The sequence below is a fragment of the Manis javanica genome, chromosome 16, assembly GCF_040802235.1.
Source record: "Manis javanica isolate MJ-LG chromosome 16, MJ_LKY, whole genome shotgun sequence".
Taxonomy (NCBI): Eukaryota; Metazoa; Chordata; class Mammalia; order Pholidota; family Manidae; genus Manis; species Manis javanica.
This window is the reverse complement of record NC_133171.1, coordinates 68145196-68166185: the sequence shown is the minus strand read 5'-3', so window position 1 is coordinate 68166185 and position 20990 is coordinate 68145196. Positions and strand designations below refer to the sequence as shown.

Sequence of the window (20990 nt, the reverse complement as noted above, 5' to 3'; positions counted from 1 at the left end):
ATACTATCTGTGCTTCCAAACATGGGGCAGGGGATGGCCTTGCCTGCAGCATCATCTTTCATCTTCCTTTGGGGAGCAAAATTCTCTTGAGTGTTGTTGGAAATGACAGCACCCACCCAGTCTGTCAGCTCTGTGGCTGTCTGTCACCGTCACCACTGGTAGATCCAGTCCAGTTGGCCTGGGAGTGTGATGACGTGGATAGGTAGGCCTCATCCCCTTGGAGGGGAGCCCTTTGTCCCTGGCTCCTAGTGCTTTTCTCAGATGAGTGTTGCTGGCCCCCTCGTTGTACGTTGCTGTGGTGTCCTGCAGCAGTGATGTGCAAATCAGTCATTTAACTGTAGTTCCCAGGGCAGAAACTTTGTTCAGGGCGAATTTAAGGAAATTTTAGCCATTGCCAGTATGCTTTAATTATTAGTGTGCCATGTATTGTACCTTGTTTAGCTGACTTACGGCGTCATAGCGGAGTTTTAGTTGGTTAGGATCACACTCCAGTAGTGAGGTCCATCAGGGACATTATGTAGATGAAGGTTTGACAGGTGAGGTTAGGGTTAGGGGGCCGGCCTTGGGTGGCCTAGATTAGAGGAGAGGGACTTTGTCGTTTCCAAATGGCCAGTGTAATTAGGACATCCATTTTTGCCATGCTGCAGGGTACACAGCAGATAGAAAACAACTGTACCTTCTATCCTTTCTGGCATTTATGAGCTCATTTGTTTTGATCCCTCATTGGTACTGAGTTATGATTATTTAGAATGAATAATTTGGTATGAATCCTGCCTACTAAGGCAGATTGTTATGACTTGGAATCTGAATTCCTGGAGTGTTGTCAGTGTCCTGTTAGACTTCAGCGCTCAGCCTTCCTTCATCTTACAAATATCACACCTATTCTAGTAAGTTGACAGTGTGCTGTCTCTGCTGATGACAAGCCAAGCCCAGAGTAACTGCAGTAAAGTAGTTTTGTGATACGTTGCTTTAAGCATTGTGTCGATTGTGGATTAGTTGCTACTTTTAACTTGTGTCTAAAATTCCTAACCCTCTTGTTTTTACACAGGAAGAGCGTGTTTTGTGATTAACCATGTACATTCTCTGTTGGCGCTTTGACTTTCTAGGAGGAAACCCTGAATCCTAAAATTCCAGGACCATGGTTTATGTTATTTCCTTTGGAGAAAGCATTCTATATATTTTTAGAATGATATGAAATGCTAGTTATTATTGTTCAGTTAATTTTTCTTGCTGGGCACATGTTTTTAGGACCACCATTTAATGTGCCCTTTGTCTTGGTGGGAAAGAGAAAAAGGGCATTTAAGAAAGCTTAAAGAAGCTTAAGAAAGTTCCCTAAGAAAAGTTAAAATATGAGGTATAGACTGTGCCAGCCACAGTTCAGACCTTGCCCTCAGTTTCCAACCTACAAATGGAAGCAATTCCATTCTCTGGTGATGATTGTTAGATGTATTTTAAGTCTTAAGTCAGACATCCCATGAGTTTACAAAGTGCTGTTTTCCTGCAGGAAAGCCCCTGAGCTATGTTTGGCCAGACACCCTTGCTGCTGTTGGTTTTGCTTGAAGTTGGGGATCTTTTTGACACATAGAAAGTGGTAGAATTCAGAGTTCTATAGGGTTTGTTTTTCTTTATTGAGGCAAAAATAAAAGGTATCTTTTTACCTAACCATTAAAAAGGAAATCGTCTGAAATCACTCTCTGTGGAAGTAAAGCCAGCCCCTCTCTAGAAGCCCCTTGCCTGTGTGATGGGCAGGGCATCCCAGCCATTGAGGATATGACGTGCTCAGTGACGATGGGGGTTCCTGGTGGTGGTGCTTTTTTTTCCTTCTGAGCATTAAAAAATAAAAATAAAAAAAGTGTATTACTGTTTTTTTCTTCTTCTGTTGACAATAGAAGAGTATTCTATTCTATTGTCAGCCTTTAATCAGCCCCATCTGCATTTGATGGTGGCCATGCCTACCTCCCCCCCACCCGCCCCCCCCTTATATTGCCCATTCCATTACACTTGGTTATTATAAAATCGGTGTTTCCTGCAAGAGGTATTTGAGAATTTTCAGAACCCAGAACGGACAGGTCTCTCTGTCAGGTGTGGACCGACTGTAAGAAACTCTCTATTTAATGGGATAGGGAATATCTGTTTAGTTGGTGGAAAGAAAGCGTTTTATAAAAAAGTTGGTGATAGTATACTTTTCAGGTGTAACACCTGGAAGATCCAGAATGCATGGCCACTAGAACTGACAAGTCAGATGCATAGCAGAACTAATTGTGTGTTTTCTATCTGGGTGGATGGAGGGAGTAGGGAGTAAAAACATGAAGACAGAGGTAGTTCTTGGGAACGTGTCATGGGGATCTTGTGTGTGGCATGGCAGCTGGGAGAGTGGCTGGAGCCAGGTGTGTGACTCCTTCGGTAGCCTACTATCTGTTTGCTGTGTGTGCCATTTGCAGCCTCTAACATTGCTGTGCCTCAGTTCCCTCCCCTATAAACTGTCTGTCAATAGTAACCACCTCTTGGTGGTTTTGGGTACTTAATTGATGAAGAGTGTGCAGTTATATGATGAATACCGTGTGTTAGATACCCCCGTTGTCATCTGTGTGTATGCTGCATGAATGGCTGCATGGGAGTAGGCACATTCATTGGTGTTTTCTCAAGTGTGTTTTAGAGGAATTTTGATATATACAAACTATGATTTATAGCTTTCCTTCATGGGGACACTGTCAACACCATCTGTGGGCAGATGGAAAGTGGGCGTATGTCTCTCTCTTTTGAAGTTACTGATGCGCAGGAAGGACCTTTGTGGTGTGTGGTGTGAATTTCCTTCGGGAAGCTTGGTGTGGCCAGGTGGGTGTCTGCCTGCGTGGAGCCAGGCTTTGCCGAGATGAGGCTGAAGTTTGCGCAGACAGGGTTCTTGGTCAGCAATTTTCACCTCTGCTCTTTGCATGGTCATGGCTCCACCTTGCGAGAGGCCCTGTTTTGCTAGTCCTCAAAGCTAAGATCCTTGACACACTTTTAAAAACAAATTCCGAGAGAGTTTACTGAAGTCGTATACAAGTACAGACTATGCTTCTGCAGTGACAGAAGTGTTTTCCTTTTGTTAAACAAAGACCTGCTGTATTTTAATTAGGTTCCTGAGAGTGTGAGACACGTAGTTCAGAGACAGTTGGTCCTGTTAGACAGCTAACCCAGTAGATTGGATTTTGAAAGTGGAGAATTATTTTAAGGGTTGAGAATGTCACGATTTAGTGCTCTTTAGTTTCTGGCTAAGAATACACATTAAAGATGATGAGAATTCTTGTGGGCTTTGAATATGTATGCTTTTCAGAGCCGAATTATCAGTATTAATGTTTTCCTTATTATTTCTGTTCTGAGTTACTTTGTTGACATAAAATACTTTCCTACCTGCAAGTGTGAAAGGAAGATGGGCCCAAATGCAGAGGCTTCTTTGCTTGGCCCTTTTAGAATGTGGAGTCACTTAGCGTGAACATCCTTAAGAATTACAATCTTAAAAGCCTAAATTTTTAGGTTTCTTTTAAAAAGCAATATAGTTCTTTTTAAAAGTAATATAGTTTAACATTAAGTGCACTTGCTATTAATTGCCAAAATTCAAAGCCGAGCAATAGGTCTGATGTATTTCTCTTAATTGTTAATTTAGGTTTGGGTGCCCCCACTGACCAGGCTCTTGCAGATTATTTTGTTGTCACATACTTGAAGAGTATTTTACAAAGTAGAGATTAGTACTATTATAATTTTTAAGCTCTAGGGTATCTTGACTGAAAGGTATTCTCCCTTTACCAGAAGTAAAGAAGGGGCAGAACTGGAGAATGGAATAGTGTATGGCACCTTCAGTAATTATAGGAAATAATTGTGGAGTTAAATATAAAGTAAATGTAGAAGGGTCTAGCCCAATCTGCTCTTTTCAATTTTTATTTACCTCAATAACTGCATTTCCAGTACTCTTCTTCCTACAGGTGTAAATAGTTTTCTTGGTATCATTTTGCTTTTACCTGAAGGACTTGAGTGTTGATCATTTAAGTCTGCTGGGGTTGGATGCATCTTTCAGCTTTTGTGTGTGTGAAATGGTTTGTATTTACTTCCCATTTAAAGAAAGGGTTTTTATTTTATGAGAACTTTAAATCATGGGCAGTTTCAAAACACCTCCTATTTTAAAAAATATTTTTGCGCATTATATAATTTTAAGGTGTCTTCCCCCCACCCCCCTCACAATATTTTAAATATATCTTTCTTTTCACTCCTCTCCACTGTCTTCTGGTTTACATTGTTTCTGACCAGAAGTTTGCTGTCGTTCTTTTTTCATTTTTAATTCTCCAAGAAGGGTCATCTCCCCCAGTCTACTCCTAAGATTTTAAAAAAGTCTATCATACTATGTCCCTTCACATAGTTTTTATTGTGTTCGGGGTTTAATGAGCTTCTTGGTTCTGTATATTTCATGAGTTTTGGAAAGACTGGAGTCAGTGTTTGTGCACATTTAAAAAATTTGTGTGTGTGGTGTGTGTGTATATGTTCCTCTTTCCCCCTTTAAGTATTTCCCTTGCACATATATTTGGCTGCTTGAAGTTGGCCCACAGCTCGCTGATGATCTGTTCATTTCTTTCTAGTCTCTTTTTCTTTCTTCGTTTCATTTTAGATAGTCTATCCAAAATCTATAGACTTTTTTTGTTATCTCAGATTATTTTTTGCTCTAGAAGTTGTGGTTTTTTTAAATGATATTCAGTGTCTCTTCTAATATGCTTGTTCTTTGCTCTATTCGTTTCGAATGCATGGAATACAGTTGTAATAGATGTTCCAGTGTCCTTGTCTACTAATTGTGTTGTCTGTGTCATTTATAGGTCAGTTTGGATTGATTGATGTTTCTCCTCATGGGGCATATTGTCCTGCTATTTTGCTTGCCTGGTAATTTCTTACTTGATGTCAGGCATTGTAAATTTCCCTTCAGAGGCTGGATACATTCGTCTTTCTATTCTGTCCTTGAGCATTGCTCTAGGATGTGATTAAGTTACTAGGAAGCAGTCTGGTCCTTCTGGGTCTTGGCTTTTCAGCCTTGTTAGGTAGGACCAGGGCAGTGTTTGGTGTAAAGCTAAGTTTGTTTTTCCCACGAAGGCAAAACTCCAGTGAGTACAGTACTCGATGGCCTGTGAATTATGATGTTTACCATTTTGGCTGGTAGGTCCAGGCACTGTTCCTGGCTCTGTGTGTGATTTGGGGACTGTTTTTAAATCCTTTTTCTCTGCCAGTTTCCTAAAGCAAGTCCTTGAGGAGGACCGTCAGCTGATTACAGTTTTCTGTTTGGCTCCCCCTTTCCAGTATGCTGCCCTACAGATGCTCTTCAGTACCATGGCCTCCATTCAGATTTCTCTCTACTCTGCCTAGATACCCCCTCCTTGTGCTGTGGCTGCCTTGAGAATTTTCAATCAGCTGGTTCGTCATTGGCTTCCGGTCTCTTGCGGAGGTGGGGGGGATCACAGTGCTTTGTTGAGATGCCCATTGTTCTCTGTGGGTTTTTTTAGTTCTAGGTAGGGGATGAATCCTGTCAGTCCCTGTGGCTTCAGCGGAAGTTCCTATCTGGTCTTTGAAAGTTGAATGAGACAAACATATCACCACAAACTGAAGCTACCACATTTGTACTTTATCTCAGCCACAATCATAACCATTTCATTTAATGCTGTTAATCATTAAAAGGGGACAAAATGAATTGCACAAGTAAGCTCTGACACAGTGAGAAAGAACATTTCGAAATAAAGAAGCAGCTGACCTAGAAATAGGAAATCTCATTCCACAAGAGAGCATTTGACTATTAGAAATCCTTAGGGCTCTTTGAAGTTCCAGAGCTTCTGTCTCTACAAGAACTGCCCTTTAGTGAATTTAACATATTGTGCTAATAAATCTTACCTTAATCCTCATGAAACACCTGGAAGATTTTATTGTTCCTGTTTTATAGCTGAGTCAACAAATGTTCACACGACTTGACTAATGACACATTTTTTATAAATACCAGAGATTGGATTTGAGTCCAAGTCTTCCTGTCTATAATGCCTGGAGTTTTCCACTATACCATGTCACCTTCCTTTGGGTTATCTGATACAGGTCCTACTCTTTTAGGTACCTCCCGGGCAGACAAATCCCAGAAGGGTCCCCTCCTTTTGGCCACGTGCCCCTGGCTTGGTGAGCTATACCATGGCTGGATCACAACCCAGCCTATGCCACTAGCTGAGCAGCTTTGTGTAGCATGCACCTGCTGTGGCCCCAAGGATCATACGACCTAGTACATGTTCTCTGCCAGTGTTTGTATTTCTTCTTAATGAAATAAGTGAAAATTTTTTCCTTCATTGTAAACCTAGTAAGTGCTAGATAGAAAGAAAGGAGGAAGACTTGAGCTTATCTTGAGCAAAACACATTTTGCTTTTGAAATTCTCTCCGTAGTAGGTTCAAGGTTATGTTTTTCATGCACATGAGCACTGGAGAGAAGGGCTTAGTGAGGACTTGGGGGACATGACTCTTTGGTTTCCGGCGGCTGCTGCAAGTCAATCTGTGATGACCTGATGACTTCATGGCTTGTCCCTGTGTTCCCTGGGAGAGTGCTCTCTGATTTCACTTTTCATCAGTTGCCTGGAGTTGGTGGGTTTTGAGGCCAAGAGTAAAAGTGTAGGCTCCCCTCGTGGTGCCTGCTTATGGACACTTCACCTTTTCCACATTTCAAGTTTGTTTGGGAGGGAAGTTTGTATCTCTTAGCTCTCTGTACCTTACCCTTGTTTGGAAATGTTTTCCCAGGTAAAATGGTCACCAGCATGACTGTGAGAGTCACATGTCCTAAGGGGGCCAGCGGAAGCTGTGAGACTGTTTGCCAGTCATACCAGAGCCTCTCAGGGGCTGAAGCCAGCACGTGTCTGATGACTGCAGGGTGGCGGGCTGCTCACGCCCTCGCGTGGGTCGGGCCTTGCTTGCCGCTGTCCTCCTGGGCTGCTGTTAGGACCTCTCCGATAAAATTCTCAGAGCTGCCCTCTCCCCTCTGTACCTCGGGCTCAGGTTGTCTTTGTTAAAAGAAAAAGCCCCCTTCCTCCTGTCCATCATGGTGAAATAGAGCCTGGCAATGGCATCTGCGGAACAAAGGAAGCTGCCGTAATGACATGATGGTTGGCTGCTTTTGCACATGAACTTATTTATAGGAGGTTTATGGGAGTCCCCATCTCCTTTTCCTGCCTTGGAATTTTAGCTACTTGGCAAATTATTACTAATGTGGCACGGTTTAGGGATAACAAAACATGTTCTGCATTGCTTTGACTTACAGGAAGCAGATCTTTCTCTGTCATTGGTGAAGCACCTTGCTGAGGCCCTCCGCTGTCTTCCTCCTCACACAGGAGGCTCCTTCACTGTGCTCATGAATAGCATCTAATGGTACAGGCTGCTCCCTTTCTGGAGGCCTTACAGGTGCAGCCCAGTTACCTGTCAGAGGGAAGAAAGCCAAGAAGTCTAGGTGGGTTTTACAGGGAGGGGTGGAGTGCAGTTGTTGGTTGTTAGGGCAAGTCCCAGATGATAAGAGTTGGGGGTGGAGTTGGATGTATGTGGCAGAAGGAAGAATATGGAACTGGGTGGCAAGTGACATTCCTGGGTGATTACCCGAGCTTGGGGGCAGGTATTTGGGATTACCTTTATGGAACACGCACCAGTTGCTTTGTTTGGTTTAAAGGTGAGGTGGACTGCAGGAGCCCCTTGGAATGTTTTTTCCCCACACTGTTTCTCCAGCTGAAGCAAATGCATGTTGTCACTACCTGAACCAGGATAATTAGGGCTGAGCGGTGCCTCTCAGTGCTTGACTTCACCTTGGACTAAGCACCCGCATTTTATCCTGGATCAGATATGATTCTGGGCCTGGAGGAGGGCTGGCCCCTCTCCTCCTCCCTCCCACAGACTCGTGTCGTCCTGCCTTGCTTAGGGACCTGCATGGGGGAAGGCCCCCAGTGCGGAGGGCAGCGATCTGGGGCTCTTGGCAGCTGTGCTGATGCTCTGTGGCGTTGCTGTCCCTATCCTCGGTGGAGTCTCCTTAGCTTTCCTCTCGAGGCACTTCTCTCCTGGGAGGGCTTTTCTGCTGCTTCACTCTTCTTTCCTACTCATCAGTCTCCTCCCCTCCTTTCTGGCAGTGTGACATGTGGCTGAGCTTTCTGAGCTCATGCTCCTTCCCCTCCTGCCTGGCACTGTTCAGTAGGTGTATCCCTAGAATCGGGACTCAGGCCACCTGAGGCTCCCTCTGAGCCCAGGTGGCTCCCCCACATTTCACAAGGCCACATTTCCTGGGCCAGGTAGTCAGCCATCAGAAGCCTTGGTACCCATGAGGTTTTCTGAACTCTCGGAGCAATTCTGGATGCCTGGGTAGCACAGGGGCACGTGTAGACTGTTCTGTATCTGTGCCTGATGGCCTTCTGATCTTTTTTTTAATTTTTATTTTGGTATCATTAATCTACAATTACAGAAAGAACATTATGTTTACTAGGTTCCCCCCTTCACCAAGTCCCCCCCACATACCCCTTCACAGTCACTGTCCATCTGCGTAGTAAGATGCTGTAAAATCATTACTTGTCTTCTCTGTGTTGCGCAGCCCTCCCTCCCCGTGCCCCCCATGTACTATACATGCTAATCCTAATGCCCTCTTTCTTTTTCCCTGCCCTTATCCCTCCCTTCCCACCCATCGTCCCCAGTCCCTTTCCCTTTGGCAACTATTAGTCCATTCTTGGGTTCTGTGATTCTGCTGCTGTTTTGTTCCTTCAGTTTTCCTTTGTTCTTATACTCCACGTATGAGTGAAATCATTTGGTACTTGTCCTTCTCTGCCTGGCTTATTTCACTGAGCATAATACCCTCTAGCTCCATCCATGTTGTTGCGAATGGTAGGATCTGTTTTTTTCTTATGGCTGCGTAATATTCCATTGTGTATATGTACCACATCTTCTTTATCCATTCATCTACTGATGGACGTTTAGGTTGCTTCCATATCTTGGCTATTTTAAACAGTGCAGCCATAAACATAGGGGTGCATCTGTCTTTTTCAAACTGGGCTGCTGCATTCTTAGGGTAAATTCCTAGAAGTGGAATTCCTGGGTCAAATGGTATATCTATTTTGAGCATTCTGAGGAACCTCCATACTGCTTTCCACAATGGTTGAACTAGTTTACATTCCCACCAGCAGTGTAGGAGGGTTCCCCTTTCTCCACAACCTCGCCAACATTTGTTGTTGTTTGTCTTTTCGACGATGGCGATCCTTACTGGTGTAAGGTGATATCTCATTGTGGTTTTAATTTGCATTTCTCTGATGACAAGCGATGTGGAGCATCTTTTCATGTGCCTGTTGGCCATCTGGATTTCTTCTTTAGAGAACTGACTATTCAGCTTCTCTGCCCATTTTTTAATTGGATTATTTGCTTTTTGTTTGTTGAGGCGTGTGAGCTCTTTATATATTTTGGGTATCAATCCTTTATCAGATCTGTCATTTATGAATACGTTCTCCCATACTGTAGGGTACCTTTTTGTTCTATTGATGGTGTCCTTTGCTGTACAGAAGCTTTTTAGCTTGATATAGTCCCACTTGTTCATTTTTGCCTTTGTTTCCCTCGCCCGGGGAGATATGTTCATGAAGAAGTCACTCATGTTTATGTCCATGAGATTTTTACCTATGTTTTTTTCTAAGAGTTTTATGATTTCAGGACTTACATTCAGGTCTTTGATCCATTTGGAGTTTACTTTTGTGTATGGGGTTAGACAGTGATCCAGTTTCATTCTCTTACATGTAGCTGTCCAGTTTTGTCAGCACCATCTGTTGAAGAGATTGTCATTTCCCCATTGTATGTCCATGGCTCCTTTATCGTATATTAATTGACCATATATGTTTGGGTTAATGTCTGGAGTCTCTATTCTGTTCCACTGGTCTGTGGCTCTGTTCTTGTGCCAGTACCAAATTGTCTTGATTACTGTGGCTTTGTAGTAGAGCTTGAAGTTGGGAAGTGACATCCCCCCACCCCACCCCCACCCCACTTTATTCTTCCTTCTCAGGATTGTGTTGGCTCTTCGGGGTCTTTGACAGTTCCATATGAATTATTGAACTATTTGTTCCAGTTCATTGAAGAATGCTGTTGGTAATTTGGTAGGGATCGCATCGAATCTGTATATTGCTTTGGGCAGGATGGCTATTTTGACAGTATTAATTCTTCCTAGCCAGGAGCATGGGATTGAGTTTCCATTTGTTGGTGACCTCTTTAATTTCTCTTAAGAGTGTCTTGTAGTTTTCAGGGTATAGGTCTTTCACTTCCTTGGTTAGGTTTAGTCCTAGGTATTTTATTCTTTTTGATGCTATTATGAATGTGATTGTTTTCCTGATTTCTCTATTAGTTCATTGTTAGTGTATAGGAAAGGTACAGATTTCTGTGTGTTGATTTTGTATCCTGCAACTTTGCTGAATTCCGATATTAGTTCTAGTAGTTTTGCAGTGGACTCTTTAGGGTTTTTTATGTACAATATCATGTCATCTGCAAATAGTGACAGTTTGACCTCTTCTTTACCAATCTGGATTCCTTGTATTTCTTTGTTTTGTCTGATTGCTGTGGCTAAGGCCTCCAGTACCACGTTGAATAACAGCGGGGAGAGTGGGCATCCCTGTCTTGTTCCCGGTCTCAGAGGAAAAGCTTTCAGCTTCTTGCTGTTCAGTATGATGTTGGCTGTGGGTTGATCATATATGGCCTTTATCATGTTGAGGTACTTGCCCTCTATGCCCATTTTGTTGAGTGTTTTTATCATGAATGGATGTTGAATTTTGTTGAATGCTTTTTCAGCATCTATGGAGATGATCATGTGGTTTTTGTCTTTCTTTTTGTTGATGTGGTGGATGATGTTGATGGATTTTCGAATGTTGTACCATCCTTGCATCCCTGGGATGAATCCCACTTGGTCGTGGTGTATGATCCTCTTGATGTATTTTTGAATTCGGTTTGCTAATATTTTGTTGAGTATTTTTGCATCTACGTTCATCAGGGATATTGGTCTGTAGTTTTCTTTTTTGGTGGGGTCTTTGCCTGGTTTTTGGTGTTAGGGTGATGTTGGCTTCATAGAATGAGTTTGGGAGTATTCCCTCCTCTTCTATTTTTTGGAAAACTTTAAGGAGAATGGGTATTATGTCTTCTCTGTGTGTCTGATGAAATTCCGAGGTAAATCCATCTGGCCCGGGGGTTTTGTTCTTGGGTAGTTTTTTGATTACCGATTCAATTTCGTTGCTGTTAATTGGTTTGTTTAAATTTTGTGTTTCTTTCTGGGTCAGTCTTGGAAGGTTGTATTTTTCTAAGAAGTTGTCCATTTCTCCTAGGTTTTCCAGCTTGTTAGCATATAGGGTTTTCATAGTATTCTCTACTAATTCTTTGTATTTCTGTGGGGTCTGTCGTGATTTTTCCTTTCTCATTTCTAATTCTGTTGATGTGTGTTGACTCTCTTTTTCTCTTAATAAGTCTGGCTAGAAGCTTATCTATTTTGTTTATTTTCTTGAAGATCCAGTTCTTGGTTTCATTGATTTTTTCTATTGTTTTATTCTTCTCAATTTTATTTATTTCTTCTGTGGTCTTTATTATGTCCCTCCATCTGCTGACCTTAGGCCTCATTTGTTCTTCTTTTTCCAATTTCTATAATTGTGACATTAGATAGACTATTCATTTGGGATTGTTCTTCCTTCTTTAAATATGCCTGGATTGCTATATACTTTCCTCTTAAGACTGCTTTTGCTGCGTCCCACAGAAGTTGGGGCTTTGTGTTATTGTTGTCATTTGTTTCCATATATTGCTGGATCTCCATTTTAATTTGGTCATTGATCCATTGATTATTTAGGAGCATGTTATTAAGCCTCCATGTGTTTGTGAACCTTTTTGCTTTCTTTGTACAATTTATTCCTAGTTTTATACCTTTGTGGTCTGAAAAGTTGGTTGGTAGGATTTCAATCTTTTGGAATTTACTGAGGTTCTTTTTGTGGCCTAGTATGTGGTCTCTTCTGGAGACTGTTCCATGTGTACTTGAGAAGCATGTGTATCCTGTTGCTTTTGGGTGTAGAGTTCTATAGATGTCTATTTGGTCCATCTGTTCTAGTGTGTTGTTCAGTGCCTGTGTATCCTTACTTATTTTCTGTCTGGTGGATCTGTCCTTTGGGGTGAGTGGTGTGTTAAAGACTCCCAAAATGAATGCATTGCATTGTATTTCCTCCTTTAATTCTGTTAGTATTTGTTTCATGTATATTGGTGCTCCTGTATTGGGTGCATATATGTTTATAATGGTTATATCCTCTTATTGGACTGAGCCCTTTATCATTATGTAATGTCCTCCTTTATCTCTGGTTACTTTCTTTATTTTGAGGTCTATTTTGTCTGATACTAGTATTGCAACACCTGCTTTTTTCTCTCTGTTGTTTGCATGAAATATCTTTCTCCAACCCTTGACTTTTAATCTGTGCATGTCTTTGGGTTTGAGGTGAGTCTCTTGTAAGCAGCATATAGATGGATCTTGCTTTTTTATCCATTCTATTACTCTGTCTTTTGATTGGTGCATTCAGTCCATTTACATTTAGGGTGATTATTGAAAGATATGTACTTATTGCCATTGCAGGCTTTAGATTTGTGGTCACCAAAGGTTCAAGGTTAGCTTGTTTACTGCCTTACTGTCTGACCTCATTCGCTTATTAAGCTGTTATAAACACAGTCTGATGATTATTTCTTTCCCTTCTTTTTCCTCCTCCTCCATTCTTCATATGTTGGGTGTTTTGTTCTGTGCTCTTTTTAGGAGTGCTCCCATCTAGAGCGGTCCCTCTAAGATACCCTGTAGAGGTGGTTTGTGGGAGGCAAATTCCGTCAACTTTTGGTTGTCTGGGAAATGTTTAATCCCTCCTTCATATTTAAATGATAATCATGCTGGATACAGTATCCTTGGTTCAAGGCCCTTCTGTTTCATTGCATTAAAAATATCATGCCATTCTCTTCTGACCTGTAAGGTTTCTGTTTAGAAGTCTGATGATGGCCTGATGGGTTTTCCTTTGTAGGTGACTTTTTTTCTCTCTCTGGCTGCCTTTAATACTCTGTCCCTGTCTTTGATCTTTGCCATTTTTATTATTATGTGTCTTGGTGTTGACCTCTTTGAATCCTGTCTCTTGGGAGTTCTGTGTGCCTCCGTAGTCTGAGCAACTTTTTCCTCCCCCATTTTGGGGAAGTTCTCAGCAATTATTTCTTCAAAGACACTTTCTATCCCTTTTTCTCTCTCTTCTTCCTCTGGTACCCCTATAATGCGGATATTGTTCCTTTTAGATTGGTCACACAGTTCTCTTAATATTGTTTCATTCCTGGAGGTCCTTTGATCTCTCTCTGCATCAGCTTCTATGTGTTCCTGTTCTCTGGTTTCTATTCCAACAATTCCTCCAGATGTCTGTAATCTCTCTCAGGGCTTTATCCCTTAGCTCTTGCATATTTCTCTGCAGCTCTGTCAGCATGTTTATGATTTTTATTTTGAATTCTTTTTCAGGGAGACTGGTTAGGTCTGCCTCTGCAGATCCTTTCTCAGGTATAACTATCTTGTCTGAACCAGATTTTTTCTCCTTTTTATGGTGATTGCAGTGGCTGTAGGCAGGTTGCGGGTGTGTCAGCTGGGAGAAGAAAGTCCTTTCCTGCTTGCTGGATGCCTTGCCCTTCTCTGCTGCCTGTGATGGCTACCTGCACTCCTGGAGCAGCCACCTGGTTAATCTCCTAAGCTGCTGTGGGTGGGGTGTCCGTCAGAGCAGTGCGGAGCCCTGCTGGGAGTGGCAAGCACGCCAGGTGCGCTCCTCCGTGCTAGCGGCGACCCTGCTGGGCAGCTGTGTAGCAGCAGCAGCCTTTGGGTCTGGCCTGGGCGGCTGTGGGTTGGGCTGGGATTCCAGTCGGCTCCTGGGAGCGCGCCTGCCCTTTCTGGCTCCGCTGCTGGTGCGCGTGGGGCTTTTCCGCGCAGGCTTCTACTGTGCTCTGGTTTCACTGCCACCGGTGCGCGCAGCTGCGCCCGGGGTGTTCAGTCGCGCCGCTTCGGGCTAGCCCTGCGGCACATGGATCTGCTCTCGGTTCCTTCTAGCGCTTCCATCCCCGGTGCATGCTCCCACTCTCCTGCTACTGGGCCCGTGTGTCGGGGTCCGCGCCAGTTGGAGGAACGACTGTCAGGCTGCCTAGTCCTGTGAGGGGCTTCAGAGCTGCACTGCCTCCCCAGGGTTTAGGGTGCCTAAGTTTCCCTGGTTTTCCCAGGTGCCAGGACAACTTCGTCCAGCTATGGGGTCCCTGTCTCTTTAAGACTTGCAGAAAGCACTCGCTTTAATTTTGTCTCAGGGGCGCCGGTTGCGGGGACCTGCCCACAGGTTTTGCTTTTCCGTTTCTCTAATATCCAGCACCCTTGCACCTTTTGTCTGCATTCCGGGTGTGGATTTCTAGAGCTGGTTGTTTAGCAGTCCTGGGCTTTCACTCCCTCCCCGTTCTGACTCCTTTCTTCCCGCCGGGTTTTGGGGTCGGGGAGTGTTCGGGTCCCGCCTGGCCGTGGCTTGTATCTTACCCCCTTCGTGTGATGTTGAGTTCTCGCAGATGTAGATGTATCCTGGCTATTGTACTGCATCCACTGGTGTCTCTTTTAGGAATAGTTGTATTTATTGTATTTTCATAAATATATATGTTTTGGGGAGGAGATTTCCTCTGAACTACTCATGCCGCCATCTTCCCGAGCAGTCCAGCCTACTGATCTTGAGGCAAGTGACACCAGGGTGGGGACTTATCCCTGAGTGATTCTCAGAATGGGGTGATTTTGTATGCTTACAAGGAGGCCCTTGATTGGGAGTCTGGAGAGGCAGTCCCCGAAAAGAATGTCCATCCCCTCTGCAGGGCCGCTGTGGCAGAGGCTCCCAGACACTCACACAGTGCCTGTGGGCCTGCATAGCATGTGTACTGGCTGCTCTCAAGTCGTCACATATGTTAGACCATTAAATTCTCATGGCAGACCCTTTGGGAAAGGAGAATGAAATCCCTTTATCATCGCATCCATTTCTTTTAAAAAAATTTTTTTTATTAAGGTATTGATATTATTGATATCCACTCGTATGAAGGTTTCACATGAAAAAACAATGTGGTTACTACATTTACCCATATTATCAAGTCCCCACCTATACCCCAATGCAGTCACTGTCCATCAGTGTAGTAAGATGCCACAGATTCACTGTTTGCCTTCTCTGTGCTACAGTGTTTTCCCCATGACCCCCTCCCCCACCCCCCCACACCACGTGTACTAAACATAATACCCCTCCATCCCCTTCTCCCTCCCTCCCCACCCACCCTCCCCTTTGGTAACCACTAGTCCCTTCTTGGAATCTGTGAGTCTGCTGCTATTTTGTTCCTTCAGTTTTGCTTCACTGTTATACTCCACAGATGAGGGAAATCATTCGGCACTTGTCTTTCTCCACCTGACTTATTTCACTGAGCATAATATCCTCCAGCTCCATCCATGTTATTGCTAATGGTAGGATTTGTTTCTTTCTTATGGCTGAATAGGATTATTCCACTGTGTGTATGTACCACATCTTCTTTATCCATTCATCTACCAATGGACACTTAGGCTGCTTCCATATCTGGGGTATTGTAAATAGTGCTGTGATAAACATAGGGGTGCATATGTCTTTTTGAATCTGAGAACTTGTATTCTTTGGGTAGATTCCAAGAAGTAGATTTCCTGGGTCAAATGGTATTTCTCCATATTGCTTTCCACAATGGCTGAACTAGCTTACATTCCCACCAGCAGTGTAGGAGGGTTCCCCTTTCTCCACACACTGATCAACATTTGTTGTTGATTGTCTTTTCAATGCTGGCCATCCTTACGTGTGTGAGGTAGTATCTCACTGTGGTTTTAATTTGCATTTCCCTGATCATTAGTGAGTGGAGCATTATTTCATTGTCTGTTGACCATCTAAATTTCTTCCTTGGAGAATTGTTTCTTCATATCCTCTGCCCATTTTTTAATTGGGTTATTTGCTTTTTGGCTGTTGGGGCGGGTGAGCTCTTTATATATTTTGGATGGTAAACCCTTGTTGGATATGTCATTTACAAATATATTCTCCCATACTGTAGGATGCCTTTTTGTTCTGTTGATGGTGTCCTTTCCTGTGCAGAAACTTTTTAGTTTGATGTAATCCCATGTGTTCATTTTTGCTTTTGTTTCCCTTGCTCGAGGAGATGCGTTCATGAAGAAGTTGCTCATGCTTATATTCAGGAGATTTTTGCCTATGTTGTCTTCTAAGAGTTTCATGGTTTCATGACTTACATTCAGGTCTTTGATCCATTTTGAGTTTACTTTTGTATATGGGGTTAAACAGTAATCCAGTTTAATTCTCTTGCATGTAGCTCTCCAGTTTTGCCAACACCAGTTGTTGAAGAGGCTGTCATTTCTCCATCGTATGTCCATGGCTCATTTATCATACATTAATTGACCATATATGGTTGGGTTTATATCAGGCTCTCTGGTCTGTTCCATTGGTCTGTGATTCTGTTCTTGCATTTCATAGATGAGAAAACGGAGGCACAGGAGACTGCATTTGCGCCTGAGATCTGAGGCTCCTGGCATATTGTTGAGTCTCAGTAAATGGTTTCTATTCACTTGAGTATTTTAGGGAGAATCACCATGGAATACTGATGATGGATGAGATGGAAGTTGAATTGCAGAACGTTTTTGAGGCCTGAGCTTCTCGAGGGCTGGGCCCAGTGACCTCATCTTCTTTCTTGTAGGAGTGAGGCCCTCCCGGGAGGGGTGTCCAGGCGTGGTCCCTTAGTCACCAGAATTCAAGTTGTTCGCCAGGTCCTTGGATGGAGCTAAAAGGTGTGACTCAGTCAGCCTGATGTGGTATAGGAAATCTCTAGGGAGAAGAAACAGAAGCAGCTAATTTCAAATGCAGTATGCTGAGTGCCACGGAAGAAGGGACCATCAGTGGGACACGGAGGCTGCGTGATAGGCGACATCTAGTGAAGTTGGGGCCTCCTCAGTAAGGTGACAGGCTCAGTTAGTTTCCCTTCTGTGGGGAGGGGAAGTGAGAGTAAAGGACGAGGAGGGGCTCACTCTGGCTAAGCTCTCCACGCAGTGGTGCATTCTTCTGTGACTCCTGAGCGAGTGATGCGAGCCACCTGCAGGCGCTGCTCAGCCAACATAATGCAGAGAAACAGGCCTGGTGCCTGGGGCTCCATCAAGCCCCTAGCTGGATGCGGTGGAGCTGTATGAGTAACAGGTGAGCACTTTGGGTGATGGGCTGCTTGCGCAGGGAACAGGCGGCAGCTGTGGGGACCTGCAGAACCAGAGGGGCCTGCGAGCCCCTTGGCGATACCCATGGGTGGGGCTGGGCTGGGGGGCCAGGGCTTGACACATGAAGAGGGCCTTATGGCTTTGTAGCTGGCCGCTTCTGGAAGGCCTGTGTGCTTCAGTGCTTTGATGACATCAAAAGGAGGCTTGGCGGGGGTATGTGGGCAGGGTTAATTTACCAACTTTTCTTTGCCAATATGGTGAGCTTAAGGCAGATGATTAATTACTTGGTATTTTGAAAAAGGGCACACGTGGTTTGGGGGGAGAAAATATCAGGTCCCCATCCACTGTTAATCTTTAGAAGCCTTAAAATTGGCAGGATTCTTGTACCTGATTTAAGAAGTCACCACTAGTGAGAACAGGGCCGCACCACCCCTGCATGAGTACTGACATGACGCGTTGACAGGGCCTGCAGGGACTGTGCGGTGCGCCCGTCCTGTGGGCCCGGACTGTGCAGGCATCAAGTTGGATGGGCCCACCTATGCAGGCCCACCTAATAAACCAACACCTAGGGGGTTCTTAGGACTAAACCAAGTAGCATTGTCCATCCTCAGCTCTAGTCAGGAGCCTGATATGATTCAGCGTTGGTCCCCAAATCAGTCTAAGCCAAGATGTGCTTGGAGGCCCTGAATCAGTATTTGTTGAACATATGTGGAATGACAGCACTGGCTTCCTTCCATTTGTAGAGAAAACAGAAGTTTCATAGCTAGGATCCTCACCTGACCCTGGTCTGCTTGCCCGTAGCCCACGTGCAAGGCTTGCAGGTGCAGGCTTGCACACGTGTGAGCAATGGGCTAATATTGACCCTACATGAAGAGCTCTGTGCAGGGCCCTGGGGCTGTGAGGCATTGGGGAAGCCTGGAGGCAGAGATTGGTTTGCCTCCTGCAGACCTGCCCTGAGGTGGATGGGATTCTAGCGCTTGACCTGCCACCACAAGAATAAAGCTGGGTATAATTCACCCCAATGTGCCATTGTCATTTTTCGGTCTCACTGAATCCATAGTGAACTTGCCCTCTGGTGGGACTGAAACCCTCCGGTGAGACACTGTTATAAGAGGGAATAGGCGAGCTCTGCCTTCACCTCATTTGTAAATGAAAAACAAACAAAACCTCGTCTTGGTTGAGTTTTTTCTTTTTATACCAAGGAAAGATTGACTTAAACATAGGAGGTTCTTGGCTAATTAAAAGGGATATGGGGGGACTGTGCTAGTTTGAAAGCTACCATCACAGTCGTTTTCTGCTTTTGGTCAGAAGGCTTACTAGTATAAATTTACACTGGCTCCATCCTGTCTTGGGTTTTAAAGTTAGCCTAGAATTTCCAGTTTTAAGTGTGTGTCAAAGCACCGCATACCTGGTCTGGTTGTTTGGGATGGGGTAGCACCTTGATGTATGTGGACTAGCACTGCAGGGCAATGTGAAGCACTGGTGAGATGGACAGATGGAGCTTTCCGGCATTGGGCCATTTATTTTTAAATAGACTGTGAACGCTAACCCTCCTGGAATTGTGTATGAAGCATTTTCATTAGTGGCCTCCACTTCCTTATTTAACAAGTTATTTTTTGTGCTAGGTGTGGGGTTCTCTCTAGAGAAGTCTTTGTAGGTCTTGGCTCCCCTGCATAAACCTGGCTCGTCCTGAAAGGTCAGTGCACATCCATGGGCACATCCATGGGTCTTTGTGCGAGGGCAGGAATGGGAAGTGTGGGGCCTGCCCCTGAACAGGTGTGTCCTTTGGCAGGGTTGAACGTGGGTGAAATACCTCTGATTCAACCAGCAAGAATTGTTGCTGAGGCCAAATTTTTATTTATACACACTCATGGGGATGGACAGATGCCCCTGTAATTTTAAGGTTCCTGGTTAAGCACACAGGCTTTTGCCACATTTATTTTTTTTTAGGAAAATGGCTAGAACTTGATTTAAGGCTGTTTTATTATTGCGGTGGCCGTTTCCTTTTTCTGTTTGCTTGGAGATCTGATTGCAAAGATACCACTTCCACCTCCCATGCAAATTATGGTCTAGCATGCCTTGTGGTTGCCATGGAAACTGGATACCAGTTTCTTCCCTTCTTTCTCTATCACACAGTCTTTTAAATATGAGTGTCTCACATGCCTTTGCCCTCCTAATCTTTTACATCCCCAGAGGACAAATGTAAACAGGTCCCTGATCTTTCCAGTAGTATCTGACCCTCCTGGCAACATCTTACCAGTTGGTGAATCTTCCCTGGTGGAATTGAGAGCAAACACACAGAAAATGGTTCCAAACATCTTGCAGGAAAGGCTCTAGCTCTGGGTTTGTGAGGGTTCGGAGTCACCTTGCTTGTGAAGGAGGTGACACCGTTCGTGTCACTTGCGGTTCACATGTGAGTGCTCGTGTGGGGGTTGTCAGACATGGCTTTTTATGCAGAGTGTTCCTTGATGACAGCATCTCACTTGGCTGCTTAGCAGCTCAATTAAAAGCAGTGCATGTTGCTGAATAGCTTGGACTAGAGTGTTCTTAACCACCACCTCCCCACATGCCTTATCTGCCCTCCCTGGCATTTTTATGTTTGGGTGGGCTGGAGAGATCTGAAGGGTCTAAAATATAGGCTGAGGAGGGAAGGCAGCAGTTGAAATGACCTTGTAAGGGAGACATTTTGGTGCATTTCTTTATTAGAAATTTGAAGACATCATAGTAAGTGGGTTTTTCCCCCTTGGAATAAAGTAAATATCAGGCAAGAATATTTGCTCTTTTGCTTTAGGCTCAGTTGCCTTGATTTGGGAAGACAGACTTTTAAAGAATGTAATCATAAAAAGCCTCAGTAGCTCTGTTCCTCTAGCCCATTTCACGCAATAGGTGTAGAGGCAACGTCACGAGTCTGATTTTCTTTGGTGTCTGGGTGATCATTGCTGCCTAGCTATGCTCGCTTGCCATTCAGGCTTTTTAAAAGTGTTGGGCCGTCAGCTCTCTCAGAGATTGGGATCACCGTTTTTTATCTTTGCATCCCCAAATGGCTGGCCCAGGGTATTTGGTATGCGGTAAGCATTTGTATGTTTTTGTGAGTGTAAACAAATTTTAAGACTAGCCAAATAACGGTCAAGGAAAGGAGATCTTCCTAGTGGGGTCCTCATGTTTGAGAAATATATTTTTCTATTTAAAATTTTCCAGATCTTTCACACCCTCTTATATTAGAAGGTAGATACGTGCATAGCTGTGTGTCTGTGTGTTGTGTGTTTTTGAGATATTACCCATTGTTTGTTTTGTTTTAAAGGTTTTGGGAAGAACTGAGCAAACTGTATTTTGGTAGTAATATAATTTTCTTCTCCTTCATTTTTTCCCCCCAGCTAGTTTCTCCCACCCTTCTTCTCTCTCTCTGGTTCCATAACTACTCCCTGGGTCCAAAATACCACATACGGCTTTTCAGAAACCAAAAGGATAACTTGTAAACTTACTCCTTGGGGTCCTCTCTTGAGATACCTGATTAGGATATAAGGTAGGGCCTGTTTCTAGATTCACAGTGGGTTCTGGAGTCCTCAGACGACTGCAGTGTGAGGTCACTGAGTTTCCGTCAGCCCTCATTAATTAGTGATGCCAAGAAAAGGGGAGAAAAACCACTTTCTTGTCTGAAGGTCCTGTGGTTCTTCCCATGTGCTAGCTT

The 20990-nt window shown here is 44.0% G+C and overlaps 1 protein-coding gene across 8 annotated transcripts in view; it reads left to right on the top strand.

Moving 5' to 3' along the window:
- Positions 1–20990, top strand: part of JARID2 (jumonji and AT-rich interaction domain containing 2) — a 250806-nt gene that overhangs the window by 136012 nt on the left and 93804 nt on the right. Inside the window, exon 1 of one of the 8 annotated variants that reach the window (XM_073225155.1) lies at positions 17267–17288. The exons of the other annotated variants lie outside the window; for them this stretch is intronic. Within the exon in view, the coding sequence (XP_073081256.1) occupies positions 17278–17288 (11 nt within the window). The 5' untranslated portion in view covers positions 17267–17277. Of the gene's footprint in view, positions 1–17266; positions 17289–20990 lie in introns of those variants that run through there. 8 annotated transcript variants of the gene reach the window in all.